A 22,343-nucleotide genomic window follows, 5' to 3' on the forward strand; every position below is an offset into this window, starting at 1 on the left:
TTGATTTCTTTACCAATGTCACAAGGGAGAGGAAGTTAGTGGAAATCTTCATAATATAATTCACAGACCGCAATCAAAACCTGATTTTTAAACTGATTCAAGGACGCATCCTGATTAGTTCTAGTTTACCTGTTTTTTCACTTCTGTAAGCTGACTATATTTTTTGTAGGTATTAGTGGAAGACACAGATCAACTCTGGAGAAATCATTGTCAGCGAGACTTCAAAAAAGAGAATCCAGGAGAATATGAGACCTGGAGGGAATTGTACCTTCGATTGCATGAGGCCCGAGAAAGGAGGCTTCAAACCTTAACAGAAAACATTCGCTCTGCCCATGCAAATAAACCAAAAGGTAATGCAGCTTATTCTAATCTATAAAATAAAATATCAGTGCAAATAACGACCAAAAAATATGTGCAAATGTCTCACAATACTTTTTTATTTGCCTTTTGTTTATTATTTTACTAAGTTACAATACGTATATTATGATGCTAAACTACATCATTTAGATTCTGGCACTTTGGCTACAGGAGTTAACACTTTGCTTATTGCACCTTTTTACTGAATAAGCCCGTGACATAGAAGTGTTTGCATGCATGTGTGCGCAAGGAACAACAAGATGCCAATGCTCCAAAGCACAAAGTATATGGAATACACAAAACATGCTTTCTTTATCGTACATCACGGGACACAGAGCGGCATATTCATTACTATGTGGGTTATATGGAGTACCTTCAGGTGATGGACACTGGCAATCTCAAACAGGAAATGCCCCTTCCTATATAACCCCCTCCCATAGGAGGAGTACCTCAGTTTTTACGCCAGTGTCTTAGGTGTTGGTCATGGTTTAGCTTGCCTCCACATCCTTGGGATTAGGTGGGCTAACCGGTTCTGTCCAAAGGCCTCAGCGCTAAAGTGGTCAGTAACCGGACCCCAAACCATGGGGTATAGCCCATAATGCTTTCTTTTTAGAGAGCTGGACCCTGGGCCCAGAACTTAGAAACCTTTGGGGGCCTAATGTTTCTGTTGCCAGAGTGCTATATGGGCCCAGGACAGTGGATCCTTCATAGGAACCCAGGGCCTGAAGGTCAATGCCCCACGGAGATGGGGGAAGATTGGGCCTCTTGCTGTGCAAAGTCCTGCGGCATGGAGCAGGTAAGTGAGGGGAAACTTGCAGAACTTGGTTCTTAGCAGGTTTTTCTGGGGGGTTCACAGGGGACATGCCTAAAGTTATGCGCTGCATCTGGCAAATTAAGTCACATGTCTTAAAGATAGGATGGCTTTATGTGTATTCCCCATAAAAGGTGACCTCCCTGGTAGTATTGTAAACATTGAGAAGAGGCCTGTGTGTGTGTGTGTGTGTGTGTGTAAAGAGAGCTGTGCTTACCTGCAAAGCCTCCAGGCGATTGCTGCCACGGTTCTTCCTCCTAGCCTGGAGACAGGACAAACTGCCTCCTCGTGTGGTCTCCTTCCCCCCACCCCACCCCCGCCGGCGGGCGCGCGCGCGTCCCCGTGATATGGGCGCAATTTCGCGCCGTTAGCTGAGGGGGGAAGGGCGGGCCAGCATGTTAAAGGAAGGGGCGGCCCTTCCATTTGTTCCCAGCTCAGTGTATGCTGGAACTGAGAGAGGAAGAGACCAGAGCGGCAGCACGGGGCGCCGAGGACACACAGTGGCCAAAACAGATATTACAGTCTTCAATAAGACTGTCCTGGAGCCTAGAGTTAGGCTGTTCTTTTCTATCTCAGCAGTTTTTTGGCAATACTACCAAGGGGGACAGAATGTTTTTTCTTTCTTGGGTTTGAAGAAAAAAAAAAAAAAAAAAAAACCATTAAAGGGAAAGAAGGCATTTTTTATCCCCCAAACGGGTTTTTGGGCAATAACTATTTATAGTTCCAAACACCGATAAGTTAGCAGGCGTACCTCGGTATTGTACCATGGCATCTGGGTCAGAGGGTACACGAGGTGGGGATTCCCCCAGAGAGTCTGAGGTCTCGGACAAAGTTATGCCGCTGCTTTCCCGAGAGGGAGCCTTGGTGGGACCATCGGGATCTGGGGCTGGAGCTGGCACGGGTCAGTCCAACCCTAGGGTGGTCACGAACGAGGTATTGTCCACCTCTTTAAAAGAGATGGAAAAAAGAATGGAAAAGATGATAGCCAAGGCTATGCGGGGCAGAAAACGGAATAGATCTCCGTCGCCCGAGCGTGGACCCTCAGAGGAGGAGGTCCTTTCCGCAGGGGAATTGGACGACCTCTTGGACAAGGACCAAGCAGGTTCGGGGATCGAGGATCCGGATACAGGGGAGTCTGGGGCAGCCTCCCAAGGGGAGAGCTGGTGGGTTCAAGCCTTAACGGACTTGGTCCATAGTGCATTCAACTTGCCAGTACCAGATCTCCAAGTATCGACTGTTTCAGCTTTGGGCTCACTAAAGGCGCCTCAAAACAACGCAGTTTTTCCGATCCATCCTCTGCTAGAGGAAGTTATGTTCCAAGATTGGACCAAGCCAGATAGAATCTTTTTACCACCTAAAAGATTCTCTGCCTTATATCCTATGGAAGATAAATTTTCCAAGAGATGGGCAACCCCAGCGGTGGACGCAGCCATCTCATGTGTTAACAAATCTTTAACATGCCCTGTAGAAAACATACAGGTGTTCAAGGATCCGGTTGATAAAAGCTTGGAAGCACTACTTAAAAGCTCCTTCACTACTGCAGGGGCAGTAGTGCAGCCAGCTGTGGCTGCGATTGGGGTTGCACAAGCATTATCGGATCAAACTAAGCAGATGCTTAAACTTATTCCTGCCCAGCAGGCAGAAGAATTTTCTGATGTCCCTAGGGCCATACGCTTTACGGTAGATGCGATTAAGGATTCTATCCAGCAAGCGTCACGTTTATCGTTATCCCTTATCCATATGAGAAGACTCTTATGGTTTAAGAGCTGGGAGGCCGAGCCCCCATGCAAGAAGCTCCTGGTAGGGTTCCCCTTCCATGGAGGACGACTCTTCGGAGAAGACCTGGATAAATACATTCAGACCAATTTCAAGCGGCAAAAGTACTCTTTTGCCAACCAAGAAGAAGTTTCAGGGGCCTGCGTTTAAACGACAGCACTCCCCTGGGCAGGGACCCTCTAATGCCAAACAGTATCGACGGCCTCCTGCAAGATCAAACTTTAACTTCAAAAACAAATCGCAGGGACAGGCCGCTAGAGGCAAGAAGCAGTGGTTTCGCAAACCAGCAAAACCAGCCCCCAAGCCGACCTTATGAAGGGGCGCCCCCACCCACGAGGGTGGGGGGAAGGCTGCGTCTCTTTTCAGAGGTTTGGGAAGCCAGCATTCCCGACAAATGGGTACGGTCTTCCGTGGCTACGGGCTACAAATTAGACTTCCTAAAGTTTCCTCCTCCTCATTTCCAGGAGTCAAGGGTTCCAAACGATCCGGAGAAGGGAGCCGCATTAATGACGGCATTGAATCATCTACTCTCCTAGGAAGTAATAGTAGAGGTACCAGTCCTAGAACAAGGGCTGGGTTTCTACTCCCACCTATTCATCATCCCAAAGTCCAACGGAGATGTCAGGCCAATTTTGGACCTAAAGATGGTAAATACATACCTAAAGGTCCGCTCATTTCGGATGGAATCCGTGCGGTCAGCAGCTGCCACACTCCAGAAGGACGACTTCATGGCATCCATAGACATAAAGGATGCCTACCTTCATGTTCCAATTTATCAGCCACATCAAAGATTTCTACGCTTTATGGTGGCTTTGCGTCATTTCCAATTCGTGGCGCTTCCCTTTGGGTTGGCTACGGCCCCCCGGGTGTTCACGAAGGTCCTAGCTCCAATCCTAGCCAGGCTAAGGATCCAAGGGGTCACGATCCTAGCGTACCTGGACGACCTCCTAGTCATAGATCACTCGTCTCCTGGCTTGGAACGAGCAGTGGCCCTCACGGTCCAGTACCTCGAGAGGTTCGGCTGGGTCCTAAATCGAGAAAAGTCAGCATTCCAGCCCACAAGGCAGTTGGAATATCTCGGCATGAGGTTAGACACAGAACAACAAAGGGTGTTTCTACCTCTGATAAAGGTCAAAGCCATCAAGGTTTTAATCCTACTGGTTCTAAGCAAGAAAGAACCGACTATTCGCCTATGTATGCGGTTACTAGGCAAGATGGTGGCCACATTCGAGGCGGTACCGTACGCCCAGAGCCACACTCGCATCCTGCAGGCAGCCATCCTGTCAGCATGGAGCAGGAGGCCACAGGCCTTAGATATCCCTTTGCCGCTCTCATCAAGAGTCCGACAAAGTCTATGTTGGTGGTTAGACCCTCAGAATCTAGTGAAGGGGAAGTCTTTCAGCCCAGTGGCTTGGAAGATAGTAACCACGGACGCCAGCCTGACGGGCTGGGGAGCAATTTTGGATGGTTGCACTCGCCAGGGTACTTGGGCAAAGCCAGAGAGGCAGTTGCCCATCAACATCTTGGAGCTCAGAGCTGCTCGACTAGCCCTCAGGGCTTGGACGTCCAAATTGCAGGGGTTCCCGGTGAGAATTCAATCAGACAATGCCACGGCCGTGGCATACATAAATCACCAAGGGGGAACCAAGAGTCAAGCCACTCAGAGAGAGGTGAGCTTGATTCTCCTGTGGGCAGAGGCTCATGTGCCCTGCATATCGGCAATATTTATTCCAGGAGTGGACAACCTTCAGGCGGACTTCTTAAGTCGCCAGACTCTGTTGCCGGGGGAATGGTCTCTACATCCACAAATCTTTCAAGCACTCTGCCAAAGATGGGGAGTGCCGGACGTGAATGTCATGGCATCGAGACTCAACAAGAAGCTAGACAGGTTCATATCCCGCTCAAGGGATCCGATGGCCTGCGGAACCGATGCGCTGGTTTGCCCTTGGCATCAGTTCAAACTTCTTTATGTATTTCCCCCGCTCCAGTTACTACCCCGCCTGCTGCGCAGGATCAGGGTGGAGCACATACCAGTCATCCTGGTAGCTCCAGCATGGCCCAGAAGGGCATGGTATTCACTAATCCTGAAGATGGTAGTGGGAGACCCTTGGACTCTTCCTCTACGGCCAGACCTGCTATCGCAAGGTCCGATCCTCCACCCTGCCTTACGGCATCTAAATTTGACGGCCTGGAGGCTGAATCCCTGATTCTCAGGGGTAGAGGTCTGTCTCAAAAAGTAATCTCTACCCTAATCAGAGCCAGGAAACCGGTCTCTAGGGTGATTTATTACAGGGTCTGGAAGGCCTATGTAGGCTGGTGTGAGTCCAAGCGATGGCTTTCTCGCAAGTTTACCATCGATAGAGTATTAAGTTTTCTCCAGCTAGGAGTGGACAAAGGACTGGCATTAAGCACAATCAAAGGACAGATTTCAGCTTTGTCAGTGTGGTTTCAGCGGCCGCTGGCCACCCACTCGCTAGTTAAGACCTTCCTTCAAGGGGTCTTACGTATTAATCCTCCAGTTAAATCCCCGCTTTGTCCATGGGATTTAAATCTTGTTCTGTCAAGTTTACAGAAACAACCTTTTGAGCCGTTGGCTGAAATTCCTTTGGTTTTACTGACAAGGAAGTTAGTATTTTTGGTCGCCATAGTTTCCGCCAGAAGAGTATCGGAACTGGCAGCCTTATCCTGTAAGGAACCATATCTTATTTTACATAAGGACAAGGTCGTTCTCCGCCCTCATCCTTCCTTCCTACCGAAGGTTATATCCAGTTTTCATCTAAACCAGGATTTGGTATTACCATCCTTCTTTCCTAAACCTACTTCCAGAAAGGAAGGGTTGCTGCATACCTTGGATATTGTCAGGGCCATGAAGGCCTATCTTAAAGCTACAGAGAAGATCCGGAAAACAGATGTGTTGTTCATTTTATCGGATGGGCCCAAGAAGGGGCAGGCAGCTGCAAAATCCACCATCTCGAGGTGGATTAAACAGTTAATCACTCAGGCCTACGGCTTGAAGGGGTTGCCTCCTCCGTTATCATTAAAGGCTCATTCTACTAGGGCCATGGGCGCCTCCTGGGCAGCACACCACCAGATCTCTATGGCTCAAGTTTGCAAGGCGGCAACCTGGTCTTCTGTCCACACGTTTACAAAATTCTACCAGTTGGACGTAAGAAGGAATACTGATACAGCCTTTGGGCAGGCAGTGCTGCAGGCTGCAGTTTGAGACCCTCGGATTCCGGGGGGCTCCCCTTTGAGTTAAATTTAAAATTATTTTTTCTCAACAAAGTTGGATTTATTATGATTTGAGTATATCTCTAAATTAAATCCTTTTGTCTTTGGAAGATGTTCTCCCTCCCCTCATTGTAAGCATTGCTTTGGGACATCCCACATAGTAATGAATATGCCGCTCTGTGTCCCGTGATGTACGATAAAGAAAAAGATTTTTAATACAGCTTACCTGTAAAATCTTTTTCTTGGAGTACATCACGGGACACAGAGCTCCCACCCCTCTTATGGGGACCATTTTGGGAGGCATACTGCTTGCTACAAAACTGAGGTACTCCTCCTATGGGAGGGGGTTATATAGGGAGGGGCATTTCCTGTTTGAGATTGCCAGTGTCCATCACCTGAAGGTACTCCATATAACCCACATAGTAATGAATATGCCGCTCTGTGTCCCGTGATGTACTCCAAGAAAAAGATTTTACAGGTAAGCTGTATTAAAAATCTCTTTTTTTGACAAGACATATCTCATCTTTTTTTTATCATTTCAGCTGTGCTTCACTGAAATGCCAGTCCTGTCACTTTTAAGAAAACTAGCCACAAATGGGCATTTTCTTCCAGCTTGAATATTGAAGTTTGTATTCTTAAACTAGTGCAGCTTTAACTCTCAGGGGATAGGTATTTTCCATATTATTAAAGGGGTGGTAAAGGTTTGTGTTTTTTTCACCTTAATGCATCCTATGCATTAAGGTGAAAAAACACCCCGCTGTCGCCCTCCCGTTTTACTTACCTGAGCCTGTTCACCTGCTCTGCGCGTCTACCCGGAGTCCTCTTCTCTGCAGAGTCTCAGCATTCATTGGATAGATTGATGGCAGCACTGGGCGCTCGCTTGCTCCCCCCCCCCCTGACCTGCCGAACTGCCTGCTCAGATAAGGGTTTTGTGTGGATTTTGGGGGGTGGGGACCCACTCCGTTTTTTTTGTTTTTTTTTCAAATACAGTGGGTAATAGCAATTCCTGATGTATCCCCTATGGAGATTGATACCGCACTCCCAGTGCTGTCAATCCAACCAAACAGGTGCTAGTTTAAAGGGTCCACAACAGCAAAATAAACATTTGTCTAACATTCATATATTTCTTAATCCGTGTAAGACAACCTGTTGGGTTGTTCATGCAATTTTCTTGTCGTGGGCCGCATTTTGGATTTTTTTCAGTTTGGTGTAGAGATGTTTCTGGCTTTAAGTACCGTTAAGGAACACATTTTGGCCTTGGCTGTTCTATGTCAGATTGATGGCAACTAATTTCATGTCTCTGTAGGACCTTAACTTGGTCTTGTCTGTTTTGTAGACTTCTCCTTTTAGAAAGGAGGTCTTTCTGCCACAAGGTTGTCTTTTTAGCTGAGTTCATCTCGGCTCACAGGATCTTTGAGTTGGCTGTGTTCCCCCCCCCCCCCCCCCCCCCCCCCCAGGATAAGGTGGTGTTGAGGCATCAGTCTGCTTTTCTACAGAAGGTGGTTTCTTTGTTCCACCTCATTCATATTTTGTGTTGCCATCTTTGTGTCACCAATCCTAAGAATCATAGGGAGAAGGTGTTTTCGCTCTTTGGAAGTTCTTCAAGCTGTTTTAATTTATCTGAAGTCTACAGCTTTGTTCTGACAGTATGACTTCCTGTTTGTTCTGCTTGAGGGTGCTTACAAGGTCAGGCTGCTTGTCAATCCACTATGTCCAGGTGGATGTGTCGGCTTGTTTATCAGACCTGGTTGCTGTGTTGCCCACCACTGATGTTCAGTGCTTTGGGACATCCCAAGTAGCCATGAAAACGAAGTGCGCATGCTCGAAATCACATCGCAAATAGTCAATGCTTTCGACGTGAACGTAATTTACGCAAAGCCCTATTCGCAAACATTTTACGCAAACGACAGGAAAATTCGACGCTGTCCCGACGTCCATACCTAACATTGCGTACGCCTCATAGAGGCAGGGGTAACGTTACGCCGAAAAAAGCCTTACGTAAACGACGTAAAAAAATGCGCGGGACGGACGTACGTTTGAGAATCGGCGTATCTAGCTAACTTGCATACTCCTACGCGGAAATCAACGGAAGCGGCCAGCATAAATATGCACCTAAGATCCGACGGCGTACTAAGACGTACGTCAGTCGGATCTAGCCCACATTCAGGCGTATCTTGTTTTGTGGATAAAAAACAAAGATACGACGGTGCACCGTAAGTTCTTTGTGGATCTGGCCCATAGGATTTTTGGTTTACCTATAAAATCCTTTTCTTGGTGTACATCACAGGACACAGATCACTTCCCTCATTGCTTGCTACAAAACTGAGGCTTATGAGGCTTAGTTGAGCTGGAAGGGGTTATGTCTGGGTTGAAATACCTGCCTTTATCAACCAGTCTCCATTCACTTGAAGGTGGCAGCATAACCAAAGTTGTCATGAATATGAAGTCCTCTGTGTTCTGTGATGTAGTCCAAGAAAATGATTTTTACATGGAAACAAAATTTCAGAAATTTAGAATTGACGACAGTGGCGGTTCGTCCATAGAGGGCGCTGGAGCGCCGCCCCCTCTGGCTCTCACCGCCACTGAGTCTAATAAAATAGATTCATGCATTGCACGAATCTATGTTATTGTCACCACTGCGCTGTTCTATTCAGATGGCCAGACAAACATACCTAGGTGTCCACAATTCTGCAAGCCAGTTTCTCACAGATATATATATATATATATATATATATATATATATATATATATATATATATATATATATATATATATATATATATATACACACACATATATACACATATATACACACACACTATAACTATATATATATATATATATATATATATATATATATATATATATATATATATATATATATTATATGTCAACTGCATGTAATTCCCTGGGCCTCAGTGGTTTTGCTGGTAGTCATAATGCCCCTTTTTATTGTTTCTTAATATAGTACGACAAGCAAAAATGGCCTTTCTAAATACAGATGTGAAACCCCCACGAGATGTGCGCAGAAGACAAGAAAAGTTTGGAACTGGAGCAGCAGTTGTCAATGAGAAGATCAGGTACAGGGGTAAAACTATTAGGTAATCAGATGTATTCAGACAGCATAAAGTAAAATTCCTGACCATGATATGTTTCTCTCACTTTAGGATTAAGCCCTTTACTCCATTTAGCAGCAGCAGCAGCAGCATCGTTAGTAGTAGTAGTAGTAGTAACAACAACCATGTGGCCTATGAGGAGTCGCGCTCATATGAAGAACCTAGCACCAGCTGTACCGTGTCATCCCCACCGAGCAGTGTTCAGTCTGGACATCATGATTCACGTAAACCACAAGTCAAGAGTAAGTTCCTATAAGATCAGTAGTAAAAGCACTTAGAAAAAGCAAATGCTACATCGTTTTTTTTTTCTTCTCCTGTTTCTAAGAAAAAATGCATCTTTCTTTATCGTTGCATCACGGGACACAGAGCGGCATTCATTACTATATGGGTTATATGGAGTACCTTCAGGTGATGGACACTGGCAATCTCAAACAGGAAATGCCCCTCCCTATATAACCCCCCTCCCATAGGAGGAGTACCTCCGTTTTTACGCCAGTGTCTTAGGTGTTGGTCATGGTTTAGCTTGCCTCCGCATCCTTGGGATTAGGTGAGCTAACCGGTTCTGTCCAAAGGCCTCAGCGCTAAAGTGGTCAGTAACCGGACCCCAAACCCTTGGGGTATAGCCCATAATGCTTTTCTTTTTAGAGAGCTGGACCCTGGGCCCAGAACTTAGAAACCTTTGGGGGCCTAATGTTTCTGTTGCCAGGGTGCTATATGGGCCCAGGACAGTGGATCCTTCATAGGAACCCAGGGCCTGAAGGTCTAGACATCCCCACGGAGATGGGGGAAGATTGGGCCTCTTGCTTGGCAAAGTCCTGCGGCATGGAGCAGGTAAGTGAGGGGAAAACTTGCGGAACTTGGTTCTTAGCAGGTTTTTTCTGGGGGGTCACAGGGGACATGCCTAAAGTTATGCGCTGCATCTGGCAAACTAGTCACATATCTTAATGATAGGATGGCTCTATGTGTATTATTCCCCATAAGAAGTGACCTCCCTTGTAGTGTTGGAAAAGCATTGAGTGGGGCCTGTGTGATATAATGTGTATGTGTGTGTCAGAGAGCTGTGCTTACCTGCAAGCCTCCAGGCGATGCTCCATCAGTCTTCCTCCTCAGAGCCTGCAAAGCAGGCAAAACGCTGACCTCCTCGTGGTTCCAGGATGGAGCAGAGAGGCTCCCTTCCCCCCAACCCCCCCCCCCTGTCGGCGGGCGCGCGCGCGCGTCCCCGTGTTATAGGCGCAATTCGCGCCGTTTAGCTGAGGGGGGAAGGGCGGGTCAGAGGCTTAAGGAAGGGGCGGCCCTTCCTTTTTCGTTCCAACAGCTCATTCTAACATTGGAACTGAGGAGGAAAAGACCAGAGCGGCAGCACGGGGCGCCGAGGACACACAGTGGCCAGAAAGGATATTGCAGTCTTCAGAAGACTGTTTTCAAGCCTAGAAATAGGCTGTTTCTTTTCCATCTCATAGTTTTTCTTTGCAATACTACTCGGGGGGACAGAATGCTTTTTCTTTCCTGCATACCTAAAAGTCCGAAAAAACGAAAAAAAAAAAAAGTCATCTAGGGGAGAGGAGGCATTTTTTATCCCCCAAACAGGTGTTTGGGCAATTAACTATTTATAGTTCCAAGTACCAATAAGCTAGCAGGTGTACCTCGGTATTGTACCATGGCATCCGGGTCAGAGGGTACAAGAGGTGGGGATTCCCCCAGAGAGTCTGAGGTCTCGGACAAAGTTATGCCGCTGCTTTCCCCAGAAGGAGCCTTGGGGCCATCGGGATCTGGGGCTGGAGCTGGCGCGGGTCAGTCCAACCCTAAGATAGTCACGGACGAGGTATTACTCACCTCTTTAAAAGAGATGGAGAAAAGAATGGGAAAAATGATAGCCACAGCTATGCGGGGCAGTAAACGGATTAGATCTCCGTCGCCCGAGCGCGGACCCTCAGAAGAGGAGGTCCTTTCCTCAGGGGAATTGGACGACCTCTTGGACAAGGACCAAGTGGGTTCAGGGATCGAAGATCCGGATACAGAGGAATCTGGAGCAGTCTCCCAAGGGGAGAGCTGGTGGATTCAAGCCTTAACGGACTTGGTTCATAGTGCATTCAACTTGCCAGTACCAGATCTCCAGGTATCGACGGTTTCAGCTTTGGGCTCACTGAGGGCGCCTCAAAGCAATGCAGTTTCCGATCCACCCTCTACTAGAGGGAGTTTTGTTCCAAGATTGGAACAAGCCAGATAAGATCTTCTTACCACCTAAAAGATTCTCTGCCCTATATCCTATGGAGGATAAATTTTCCAAGAAATGGGCTACTCCTGCAGTGGACGCAGCCATCTCATGTGTTAACAAATCGTTAACATGCCCTGTAGAAAACATACAGGTGTTCAAGGATCCAGTTGATAAACGCTTGGAAGCACTACTTAAGAACTCCTTCACTACTGCAGGGGCAGTAGTACAGCCAGCTGTGGCTGCGATTGGGGTTGCTCAAGCATTATCGGATCAAATTAAGCAGATGCTTAAACTTATTCCTGCCCAGCAGGCAGAAGAATTTTCGGATGTCCCTAGGGCCATATGTTTTACGGTAGACGCAATTAAGGATTCTATCCAGCAAGCGTCACGTTTATCGTTATCCCTTATCCATATGAGAAGGCTCTTATGGTTAAAAAGCTGGGAGGCCGAGCCCCCATGCAAGAAGCTCCTGGTAGGGTTCCCCTTCCATGGAGGTCGACTCTTCGGAGAAGACCTAGATAAATACATTCAGACCATTTCTAACGGCAAAGGTACTCTCTTGCCAACTAAAAAGAAGTTTCAGGGGCCTGCGTTTAAACGACAGTACTCCCCTGGGCAGGGGCCCTCTAATGCCAAACAGTATCGACGGCCTCCTGCGAAAGCAAACTTCGGCTTCAACAGCAAGTCGCAAGGACAGGCTGCTAGAGGCAGAAAGCAGTGGTTTCGCAAACCAGCAAAACCAGCCCCCAAGCCGACCTTATGAAGGGGCGCCCCCACCCACGAAGGTGGGGGGAAGGCTGCGACTCTTTTCAGAGGTTTGGGAAGCCAGCATTCCCGACGAGTGGGTACGGTCTTCCGTGGCCACGGGCTACAAATTAGATTTCCTAAAGTTTCCTCCTCCTCATTTCCAGGAGTCGGGGATTCCAAACGATCCGGAGAAGGGAGCCGCATTAATGTCGGCATTAAATCATCTACTTTCCCAGGAAGTAATAGTAGAGGTACCAGTCCTGGAACAGGGACTGGGTTTCTACTCCAACCTATTCATCATCCCAAAGTCCAATGGAGATGTCAGGCCAATTTTGGACCTAAAGATGGTAAATGCATACCTAAAAGTCCGCTCATTTCGGATGGAATCCGTGCGGTCAGCAGCTGCCACACTCCAAAAGGACGACTTCATGGCGTCCATAGACATAAAGGATGCCTACCTTCATGTTCCAATTTATCAGCCACATCAAAGATATCTACGCTTCATGGTGGCTTCGCGTCATTTCCAATTCGTGGCGCTTCCCTTCGGGTTGGCTACGGCCCCCCGGGTGTTCACGAAGGTCCTAGCTCCAATCCTAGCCAAGCTAAGGATCCAAGGGGTCACGATCCTAGCATACCTGGACGACCTCCTAGTCATAGATCACTCGTCTCCCGGCTTGGAGCGAGCAGTGGCCCTCACGGTCCAATACCTCGAGAAGTTCGGCTGGGTCCTAAATCGAGAAAAGTCAGCTTTCCTGCCCACAAGGCAGTTGGAATATCTCGGCATGAGATTAGACACAGAACAACAAAGAGTGTTTCTACCTCTGAGGAAGGTCAAAGCCATCAAGGAATTAATCCTACTGGTTCTAAGCAAGAAAAAACCGACTATTCGCCTATGTATGAGGTTACTAGGCAAGATGGTGGCCACATTCGAGGCGGTACCATACGCCCAGAGCCACACTCGCATCCTGCAGGCAGCCATCCTGTCAGCATGGAGCAGAAGGCCACAGGCCTTGGATATCCCGTTGCCGCTCTCATCAAGAGTCCGACAAAGTCTGTGTTGGTGGTTAGACCCTCAGAATCTACTGAAGGGGAAGTCTTTCAGCCCAGTGGCTTGGAAGATAGTGACCACAGACGCCAGCCTGACGGGCTGGGGAGCAATTTTGGATGGTTGCACTCGCCAAGGTACTTGGGCAAAGCCAGAGAAGCAGTTGCCCATCAACATCTTGGAGCTCAGAGCTGCTCGACTAGCCCTCAGGGCTTGGACGTCAAAATTGCAGGGGTTCCCGGTGAGAATTCAATCAGACAACGCCACGGCCGTGGCATACATAAATCACCAAGGGGGAACCAGGAGTCAAGCCGCTCAGAGAGAGGTGAGCTTGATTCTCCTATGGGCAGAGGCTCATGTGCCCTGCATATCGGCAATATTCATTCCAGGAGTGGACAACTTTCAGGCGGACTTCTTAAGCCGCCAGACTCTATTGCCGGGGGAATGGTCTCTGCATCCATAAATCTTTCAAGCACTCTGCCAAAGATGGGGAGTGCCGGACGTGGATATCATGGCATCGAGACTCAACAAGAAGCTAGACAGGTTCATGTCCCGCTCAAGGGATCCGATGGCCTGCGGAACCGATGCGCTGGTTTGCCCTTGGCATCAGTTCAAACTTCTTTATGCGTTTCCCCCGCTCCAGTTACTACCCCGCCTGCTGCGCAGGATCAGGGTGGAGCACATACCAGTCATCCTGGTAGCTCCAGCATGGCCCAGAAGGGCATGGTACTCACTAATCTTAAGGATGGTAGTGGGAGACCCTTGGACTCTTCCTCTACGGCCAGACCTGCTATCGCAAGGTCCGATCCTCCACCCTGCCTTACGGCATCTAAATTTGACGGCCTGGAAGCTGAATCCCTGATTCTCAGGGGTAGAGGTCTGTCTCAGAAAGTAATCTCTACCCTAATCAGAGCCAGGAAACCGGTCTCTAGGGTGATTTATCACAGGGTCTGGAAGGCCTATGTAGGCTGGTGTGAGTCCAAGCTATGGCTTCCTCGCAAGTTCACCATCGATAGAGTTTTAAGTTTTCTCCAGCTAGGAGTGGATAAAGGATTGGCATTAAGCACAATCAAAGGACAGATTTCTGCTCTGTCAGTGTGGTTTCAGCGGCCGCTGGCCACCCACTCGCTGGTTAAAGCGGTAGTTCACCCTCCTTTCCATCATTAGACCATTAAATTCGGCATCGTAGCGCGAGCTACGGTATGCCGGTCTTAAATTTTTAATCCCCGTACTCACTGTGGTATCGTTGATTGAAGAATCCGACTCCCGCGGGGAATGGGCGTGCCTATGGAGAGGGAGGATGATTGACGGCCGGCTCTGGCACGTCACGCTCCCCGAAGACAGCCGGAGTAGGTCTCGGCTATTCACGACGCCTGCGCACAGGCTATGCGCAGCCGCCGTGAATAGCCAAGCCTATTTCGGCTATTTCCGGAGAAGCGTGACGTGCCAGGGCCGGCCGTCAATCACCTTCTCTCACCATAGGAACGCCCATTCCCCGGATTCTTCAATCATCGATAGCACGGTGAGTACGGGGATAAAAAATGTAAGACCGGCATACCGTAGCTCGCGCTACGATGCCGAATTTAATGGTCTAATAAAAAAAAACTTTTTTTTTTTAACAGGGTGAACCTTCAAGGGGTCTTACGTATTAAACCTCCAGTTAAATCCGCTTTGCCCGTGGGATTTAAATCTTGTTCTGTCAAGTTTACAGAAACAACCGTTTGAGCCGTTGGCTGAAATTCCTTTGGTTTTACTGACAAGGAAGTTAGTATTTTTGGTCGCCATAGTTTCCGCAAGAAGAGTTTCGGAACTGGCGGCCTTATCCTGTAAGGAACCATATCTTATTTTTCATAAGGACAAGGTCGTTCTCTGCCCTCATCCTTCCTTCCTACCGAAGGTTATATCCAGTTTTCATCTGAACCAGGATTTGGTATTACCATCCTTCTTTCCTAAACCTACTTCCAGAAAGGAAGGGTTGCTGCATACCTTGGATATTGTCAGGGCCATGAAGGCCTATCTTAAAGCTACAAAGAAGATCCGGAAAACGGATGTGCTGTTCATTTTACCGGATGGGCCCAAGAAGGGGCAGGCAGCTGCAAAGTCCACCATCTCTAGGTGGATTAAGCAATTAATCACTCAGGCCTACGGCTTGAAAGGGTTGCCTCCTCCAGTATCATTAAAGGCTCATTCTACTAGGGCCATGGGCGCCTCCTGGGCAGCACATCACCAGATCTCTATAGCTCAAGTTTGCAAGGCGGCAACCTGGTCTTCTGTCCACACGTTTACAAAATTCTACCAGTTGGACGTAAGAAGGAATACTGATACAGCCTTTGGGCAGGCAGTGCTGCGGGCTGCAGTTTGAGACCCTCGGATTCCGGGGGCTCCCCTTTTTTGAGTTAAATTTAAAATTTAAGATTATTTTTCTCAACTAAGTTGGATTTATTATGATTTGAGTATATCTCTAAATTAAATCCTTTTGTCTTGAAGATGTTCTCCCTCCCCTCATTGTAAGCATTGCTTTGGGACATCCCATATAGTATTGAATGCCGCTCTGTGTCCCGTGATGTAACGATAAAGAAAAAGAGATTTTTAATACAGGTTACCTGTAAAATCTTTTTCTTGGAGTACATCACGGGACACAGAGCTCCCACCCCTCTTTTGAGGACCATTTTGGGAGGCATACTGCTTGCTACAAAACTGAGGTACTCCTCCTATGGGAGGGGGTTATATAGGGAGGGGCATTTCCTGTTTGAGATTGCCAGTGTCCATCACCTGAAGGTACTCCATATAACCCATATAGTAATGAATGCCGCTCTGTGTCCCGTGATGTACTCCAAGAAAAAGATTTTACAGGTAAGCTGTATTAAAAATCTCTTTTTTTATATTAAAGGTGTCATTTATTCAGATTCCTGAAAAACAAAGTACTGCTTAATTAAATGTACAGTATATCATGCTCATTTACATTTATAGATTTGCTTTGATTTCTTTTCAGCTGCTTTTTTTGTTGAATTGTTTAACTCTTAAGGGTGTGTGTGTGTTGTACCAACTCATTTTCTTTTATTTTTCAGAAGTTGCTCCAATGATGGCCAAAACAATAAAAGCTTTCAAGAATAGGTTTTCACGGCGATAAAGTACAGGGAAAAAAATGAACTTTGTTGTGATGGGGGAGGGATAACGCAGGATTAGGGAGCTGTTTTGCTTTTATAAGATGGCGCTCCTGGAACAGTGCTTCCCTCCACCCTACCTTTTCCTTTCCCCGGTTGCCGAATATTTTACGTCTTGGTGACACTCATGTGTTTTACTACATGTTTCATTCGTCATATGTATAGTTCTGCGGAGTATCCAGTTATTCCATTTTATTGACTCTTGTTTAGACAACGACTTGTCCCCTCCTTTGATGTGCAGAGCACAGCAACTGCTCCTGTTTTTATCCGGATTTTTTCACTCTTGGGCTTTACGAAGAGAGTACAAAGAGCGGTTTATGTGCATTATAATGTGAAATTCATTAGTGTGTCCATTCAAAGCTGGGAATATCTTGTTGCTCTGGATTACTGCATACCATTTCCCAGCGGCCTTCGATATAAGCCCATCTGTGATTGCAAACTGTATTTGACAGATATCCACATGTTAGACATTCGTGTCAAATGCTTATTTGCAATGTCACTTCAACTGAGTCTATAATCCCAATAAGATAACTCATTTAAAGTCAGTTTTTGCACTAATTGGAAAAAGGTTTTAAAAGTTTGAACTGTTAAATCTGTATGAAATGTCTTCATCCCTGTAGATGACTTGACCTCTATCTTAGGTTCCATTAATTTTGAACACAAATGTAGCTCCCTTTTTCAAATGACATTATTTGGATACCCATGTACCGAGCGGTCTTGTCCTGAAACGAATGTTTCAGTGTTGCAGTGTCATGTATTGATAAGAGTTATTTTACAGGGACATTTTCAGTGACATAGGATTTTATGACATGCATCCAATACATACAGTTGTATGAAAAGTTTGTGAACCCTTAGAAAGTTCCTATATTTTTGACTGAATGGATCTTAAAATATGTTGTGATTTTTATTCCGGAACCTCATGTGATAAAAAAAAAAACAGTTTACATTTAATATCATTAAAGGGATTGAAGGGATTAAATGGATAAGTGACTGCCTCTTTGGAAAAAAAAGAAGCTGTTAACAAATATAAAGTACAGGCACCAAGAGATGCCTGGAGCAGCTTTCAGTGTCTTTGCTGTGGCCAAATGGTAGGCTGATCTGATTGTCTGGGCAAAGCTTTGGGATTCCTGGTAATGCTGGAGAACAACCAATCATAGTGATGGGCCAATAAGAATATAGGGGTGGGCACTCCACTTTCTTTGAGCCTGTAAGCCTGTGTAAAGTGGGGTGCATACATTTCCTCCAATCAGCTCACAGATATTGGGGAACTCTGTGCTCTAGCAATGCAGTGTGTGTGTGTGTGACATCAGATCCCTGCCCCCTGCTGCTGGAGCCAAGAAAGAATCATTTGATCTGTGTGTTTTGAAGCACAATCTACAGAAGAAATGGCTGCAGATAATCAGGTACAACCTGAGGCTAGTCACTTCACTGAGTAAAGGTTGACAACCACACAAAGTGATGGGACTGAAAGCTGCTGTGTCAATTGTTTCAGACAGTTTTTCAAATTTGTGGTTCCCTGCCATATAGGAACAAAAACCTCAACATGTTGGTTACCTGTGCTTGAGAACAGTTCGTTATATATTTTTTATTTTGTTCACTAGTTATATGGAAATGTTTATTTATTTGTTCACTAATAGGATACCAAGGTAAAATGTATGCATTTATGACTTTCAGAAATCCAGAACATTTCTAGGGGTTCACAATCTTTTTATAACCTACTTTTATCCCAAGGTTTGTAGCTTAACTAGATTTCAAATTTTTATCTCACAATTTTACTGAACTTTTTTTTTTTTCTTTTCATAGTTTATGTCTCAATTTATTTTTACTGAAAATTATTAAAAGGTATTGTGCACTTTGCATCAGTTTAAGTGCAATCGTATTTTCAAACAAAAAGATTTCAAGGGCAGGTTAACTACCGTTTTGAATCCCAGAAACTACTACTCCTTTGGCCTTGGCATCAGTAAATACACTGCAACTTTGTAGCTTGGATATGTCGATAACACAGCTTCCCCCTTGCTGCCTTCTCTCCATAAATGCACATTTTCAATGAGAGACCCACGTGCAGGGCTGCACAAAGACAGGTGCCATAGAAAGTAATTGGTCCACCCAGTTTCCACGCTGAAGTGATGACCAAACGAATATTTCTTTATATGGCCTTTCCTCGTCTCTAGTGCAATGCATTTTCCACGCTAAAAATTACTTTTTTATAGAGAGTGGGCTGAGCTGAGCAAACCAAGCAATGCCAGGGGTATCTGTTATGGGTGAATGCATGAAATGTTGATGCAGAGGCCATTGGTGGGGTGGTTGCTGAGTTTTATCATAAAGGGGAATCTGTCCTTAAAATGGAACATTGGCCAAAACATTTTTTCAAGCATTTTATCATGGACACTGTCTGCCTGTATAACTTATTTTTCTGTGCATCCAGTCCTTGGTTCTGTCAGTGTTCTTTGTGTTCCTTATCTTGCTTTCTGACATGCCTGAATGCTTTCTGCTTCCTACAGCCCCTCCCTCATTTCTAACACTGTTTAACCACTTCCCGCCCAAGGACGTCATATGACGTCCTGGACTTTCAGTGGGGATATCTGAATGATGCCTGCAGCTACAGGCATCATTCAGATATCCATCTCTTCAGCCGGCGATTCTGTGTACCATAAGAACGATTATAGCGGCGGTTCCGCCGCTTGATCGTTCTTATAGGCGGCGGGAGGGGACGTCCCCCCCCCCCCCTCCCGCCGCCATCCGGTGCTTCTCCGGGCTCTCCTTTGCCATCGGAGACCCGGAGAAATAGATCCGCCGGCGTCGGATGGAAAGCATAGAGTAGACTGGTGACCAGATGGTCACCAGTCATCTCTATGATCGTCTGAGGCCCGGGCGCGATGTTATGACGTCACGCCCGGGTCCTGGAATGTAAACACAGCCGCAATCGCGGCAGAAAGCATTCGATCTGTGAATTTTTTTTCACGATCTAATGCTTTCCAGCCTGAAGGAGAGATGTGGGGTCTTATTGACCCCCACATCTCTCCATAAAGAGTACCTGTCACGAACCATGTTTACATTCCTTGTAATAAGAATAAAAGTGATCAAAAAAAAAAAAGTGTAAAAATAAAAGAAATTGAGTAAAATTAAAATAATTTAAAAAAAAATTTAAACGCCCCTATCCCCGATAGCTCGCGCTCAGAAGCGAACACACACGTAAGTCCCGCCCACATATGTAAACGCCGTTCAAACCACACATGTGAGGTATCGCCGCGTGCGTTAGAGCGCCAGCAACAATTCTAGCACTAGACCTCCTCTGTAACTCAAAATTTGTAACTTGTAAAAAAAAAAATAAGCGACCCCTATGGAGATTTTTAAGTACTGACGTTTGGCGCCATTCCATGAGTGTGCGCAATTTTAAAGCGTGACATGTTGGGTATCTATTTACTCGGCGTAACTTCATCTTTCACATTATACAAAAAAATTTGGCTAACTTTACTGTTTTGTTATTTTTTAATTCACGAAACTGTTTTTTTCCACCAAAAAAAGGCGTTTGAAAAATTATTGCACAAATACCGTGCGAGATAAAAAGTTGCAATGACCGGCATTTTATTTCCTAGGGTGTCTGCTAAAAAAACATATATAGTGTTTGGGGGTTCTGAGTAATTTTCTAACAAAAAAATTATGATTTTTGCATGTAGGAGAGAAGTGCCAAAATAGGCCCGGTATGGAAGTGGTTAAGCTTCTTTTTTTTTGGGGGGGGGAGGGGGGGGCAGATAGACAGGTACTAAGGAGGCCATCATTCACTGTCTTATTTCTGCAATCAAGACAATCCTTTCTACTATGAATCCAATTTAAATAGAGGTTGATGTGCAGGGAATGAAGTTAATTTATTAGGAAGAAGGATTACTTATGATTACACAGTAGTACAGTGAAGTTATTCCCTTCTCTGTGTATTCTAAACCACCACTTTGGAAGTTCTTAGTAATATTTGGCCATGGCTATGCTTACTTCTCCTTTTTAAACGGCAATTTACAAGACCCAAATGGTCCATTAACCTAGGTCAGCTGTGAATTGATTCTGGATTCTGTAGTTTTCTTGACATTATACTGAAATCAATAGGGAGGGGCTGTAGAGGACTCTTGTATTTCATGTGAGCTCTTGCTTTATGTAAATAAAACAAAAACAATTAAGAATAAAACTCTGGTCTATTGATGGATACAGTAAGTCTTAAACCTTTAGGTTCACTGCCACCTACAGGAGACTGGACACTGGCAATAAAAACTGCATGCCAGCACAAGATAACCCCTCCCCCTACCAGCATGCCCCAGTTTCTTGGTGCCCTGGGAGGAGGCTGTATTGTGTGTGTGTGTGTGTGTGTGTGTGTGTGTGTTTTTTTTTTTTTTTTTTTTTTTTTTTTTAAGCTCTGTTGTGTTTTTTTCTATTCAAGACTCTTTGCATTACTGCTAGAGTGTTGGTCTCTGCGAAGGCAGTTATCTAGTGGCCTTTGGAGTGCTGCAACCAGACCCTGCTAGACTGCATGTGTGGGGGTGGGTTAGCCTGGAAGGGACCTTTGGGCACTGGGTTCTGTGTAAGGCAATTTCCAGGCTCCATTCTGGCACAAGTTAGCTGCAGAGCCCTTTCTAGATCCAAAGCTGTTGGCACTGCCTAGTGCTTGTCCAGTCTCTGATAATCCACTCTGAGTAGGCTGAACATGCTGAGCTCCAGGGGCTACCTCACTTTGCTGGGTGCCTTTACTTAATCCCACTTCTTGACAGTTTCTATTATGTAAAGGGTTAATGCTGAGAGACTGAGCGCAAAGGTTATTTGCTGGGTGGAGTGTCAAGGAAGCATTCCACACTCTTTCCCTCCATTCTGTGCCAAGGAAGCATCTCCCAGCTGCTGATCCTGCATTGCAATAAGACACGTGGAACTCTTTCCTTTGGTTTGTTCCTGCTATCTGTCTTTATAAACCATGGTCGCCTCCAGTATATCGACCCTCATCTGCTACCAGCTGTTTGGGTTTCATATGTACCTGAAGCATTGCCTTGTACCCTGAGCTTACATTGCTTATATGCTACACGGTCACAATATGTCTGGTTCTAGACACAGAGGCCACTTTCACACTGAAGCGGTGGCCGTGTTAACGTTAAAGCAGCGCTTTATGGTCATTTTAGCTTTTAACCCCCGCTAGTGGTTACAAAAAGGGGTTAAAAGCACCACTGTCGAATCGCTTTGCAGATGCTTTGGCAGCGCTGGCTATTGATTTCATGGGCAGGGGCGTTTTGGGAGAGGTGTATTCACCACTCCTAAACAGCCCCAAAGATGCTGCTTGCAGGACTTTTTCTAGCGTCTTGCAAGCACACCGCTTCAATGTGAAAGCTCTGAGTGACAGGAGAGGCGCTTTTAGTGCTAAAAATAGCGCCTGTAAAGCGCATAAGTGTGAAAGTGGCCAGAGGGAAACTTACTCGACTAATAGCTCTGGAGTTGCTTGCAGCATGCCAGATGATGTGGCAAATATCTGCAGCCTGGAATCATGCTGCCTTCTGCTAGAGTATGTCCCATCATTGGAATCTTCCAGCTTTGTTGGATGTCTTAAGCATTTCTGCCCTTTCACAAGAAGTTTTTACTACAGTCGTGCAAGACATTATGTCAGGCTGTCGGGCAATGTACACTGTCAGGCAATGTAGCCTTGACTTTCCAGGCATTACAACCGTTCAGCTGGATCCTTAACCTTCAGGAATCAGTGCTTGCTTCAAATCATCACATGGGAGCATCTGTGACTAGTCCTAGGCACAGCTCAGGCCAGAATATTGTTCTCTCAGTAGAAACTTCATTCTCCACTTTCTGACTCGTGCTTGCAGTTTAGGAAACATTTAAGTTTCTGCTTTTGTATGAAAGTCCT

General features: G+C 46.1%; 1 protein-coding gene across 1 annotated transcript in view; it reads left to right on the forward strand.

Annotated features, from left to right (window-relative positions):
* The window catches only part of ELOA (elongin A), a 52,003-nt gene extending 34,562 nt beyond the window's left edge, over nt 1-17,441 (forward strand). The window contains exons 8-11 of the mRNA XM_040336978.1: nt 170-350; nt 9,144-9,255; nt 9,343-9,533; nt 16,367-17,441. Coding sequence (XP_040192912.1) covers nt 170-350; nt 9,144-9,255; nt 9,343-9,533; nt 16,367-16,428 — 546 coding nt within the window. The 3' untranslated portion in view covers nt 16,429-17,441. The remainder of the gene's footprint in view (nt 1-169; nt 351-9,143; nt 9,256-9,342; nt 9,534-16,366) is intronic.
* Nucleotides 17,442-22,343: the final 4,902 nt, after the last annotated feature.

Source organism: Rana temporaria, chromosome 2 (assembly GCF_905171775.1).
Source record: "Rana temporaria chromosome 2, aRanTem1.1, whole genome shotgun sequence".
In the NCBI taxonomy this organism is placed as follows: domain Eukaryota; kingdom Metazoa; phylum Chordata; class Amphibia; order Anura; family Ranidae; genus Rana; species Rana temporaria.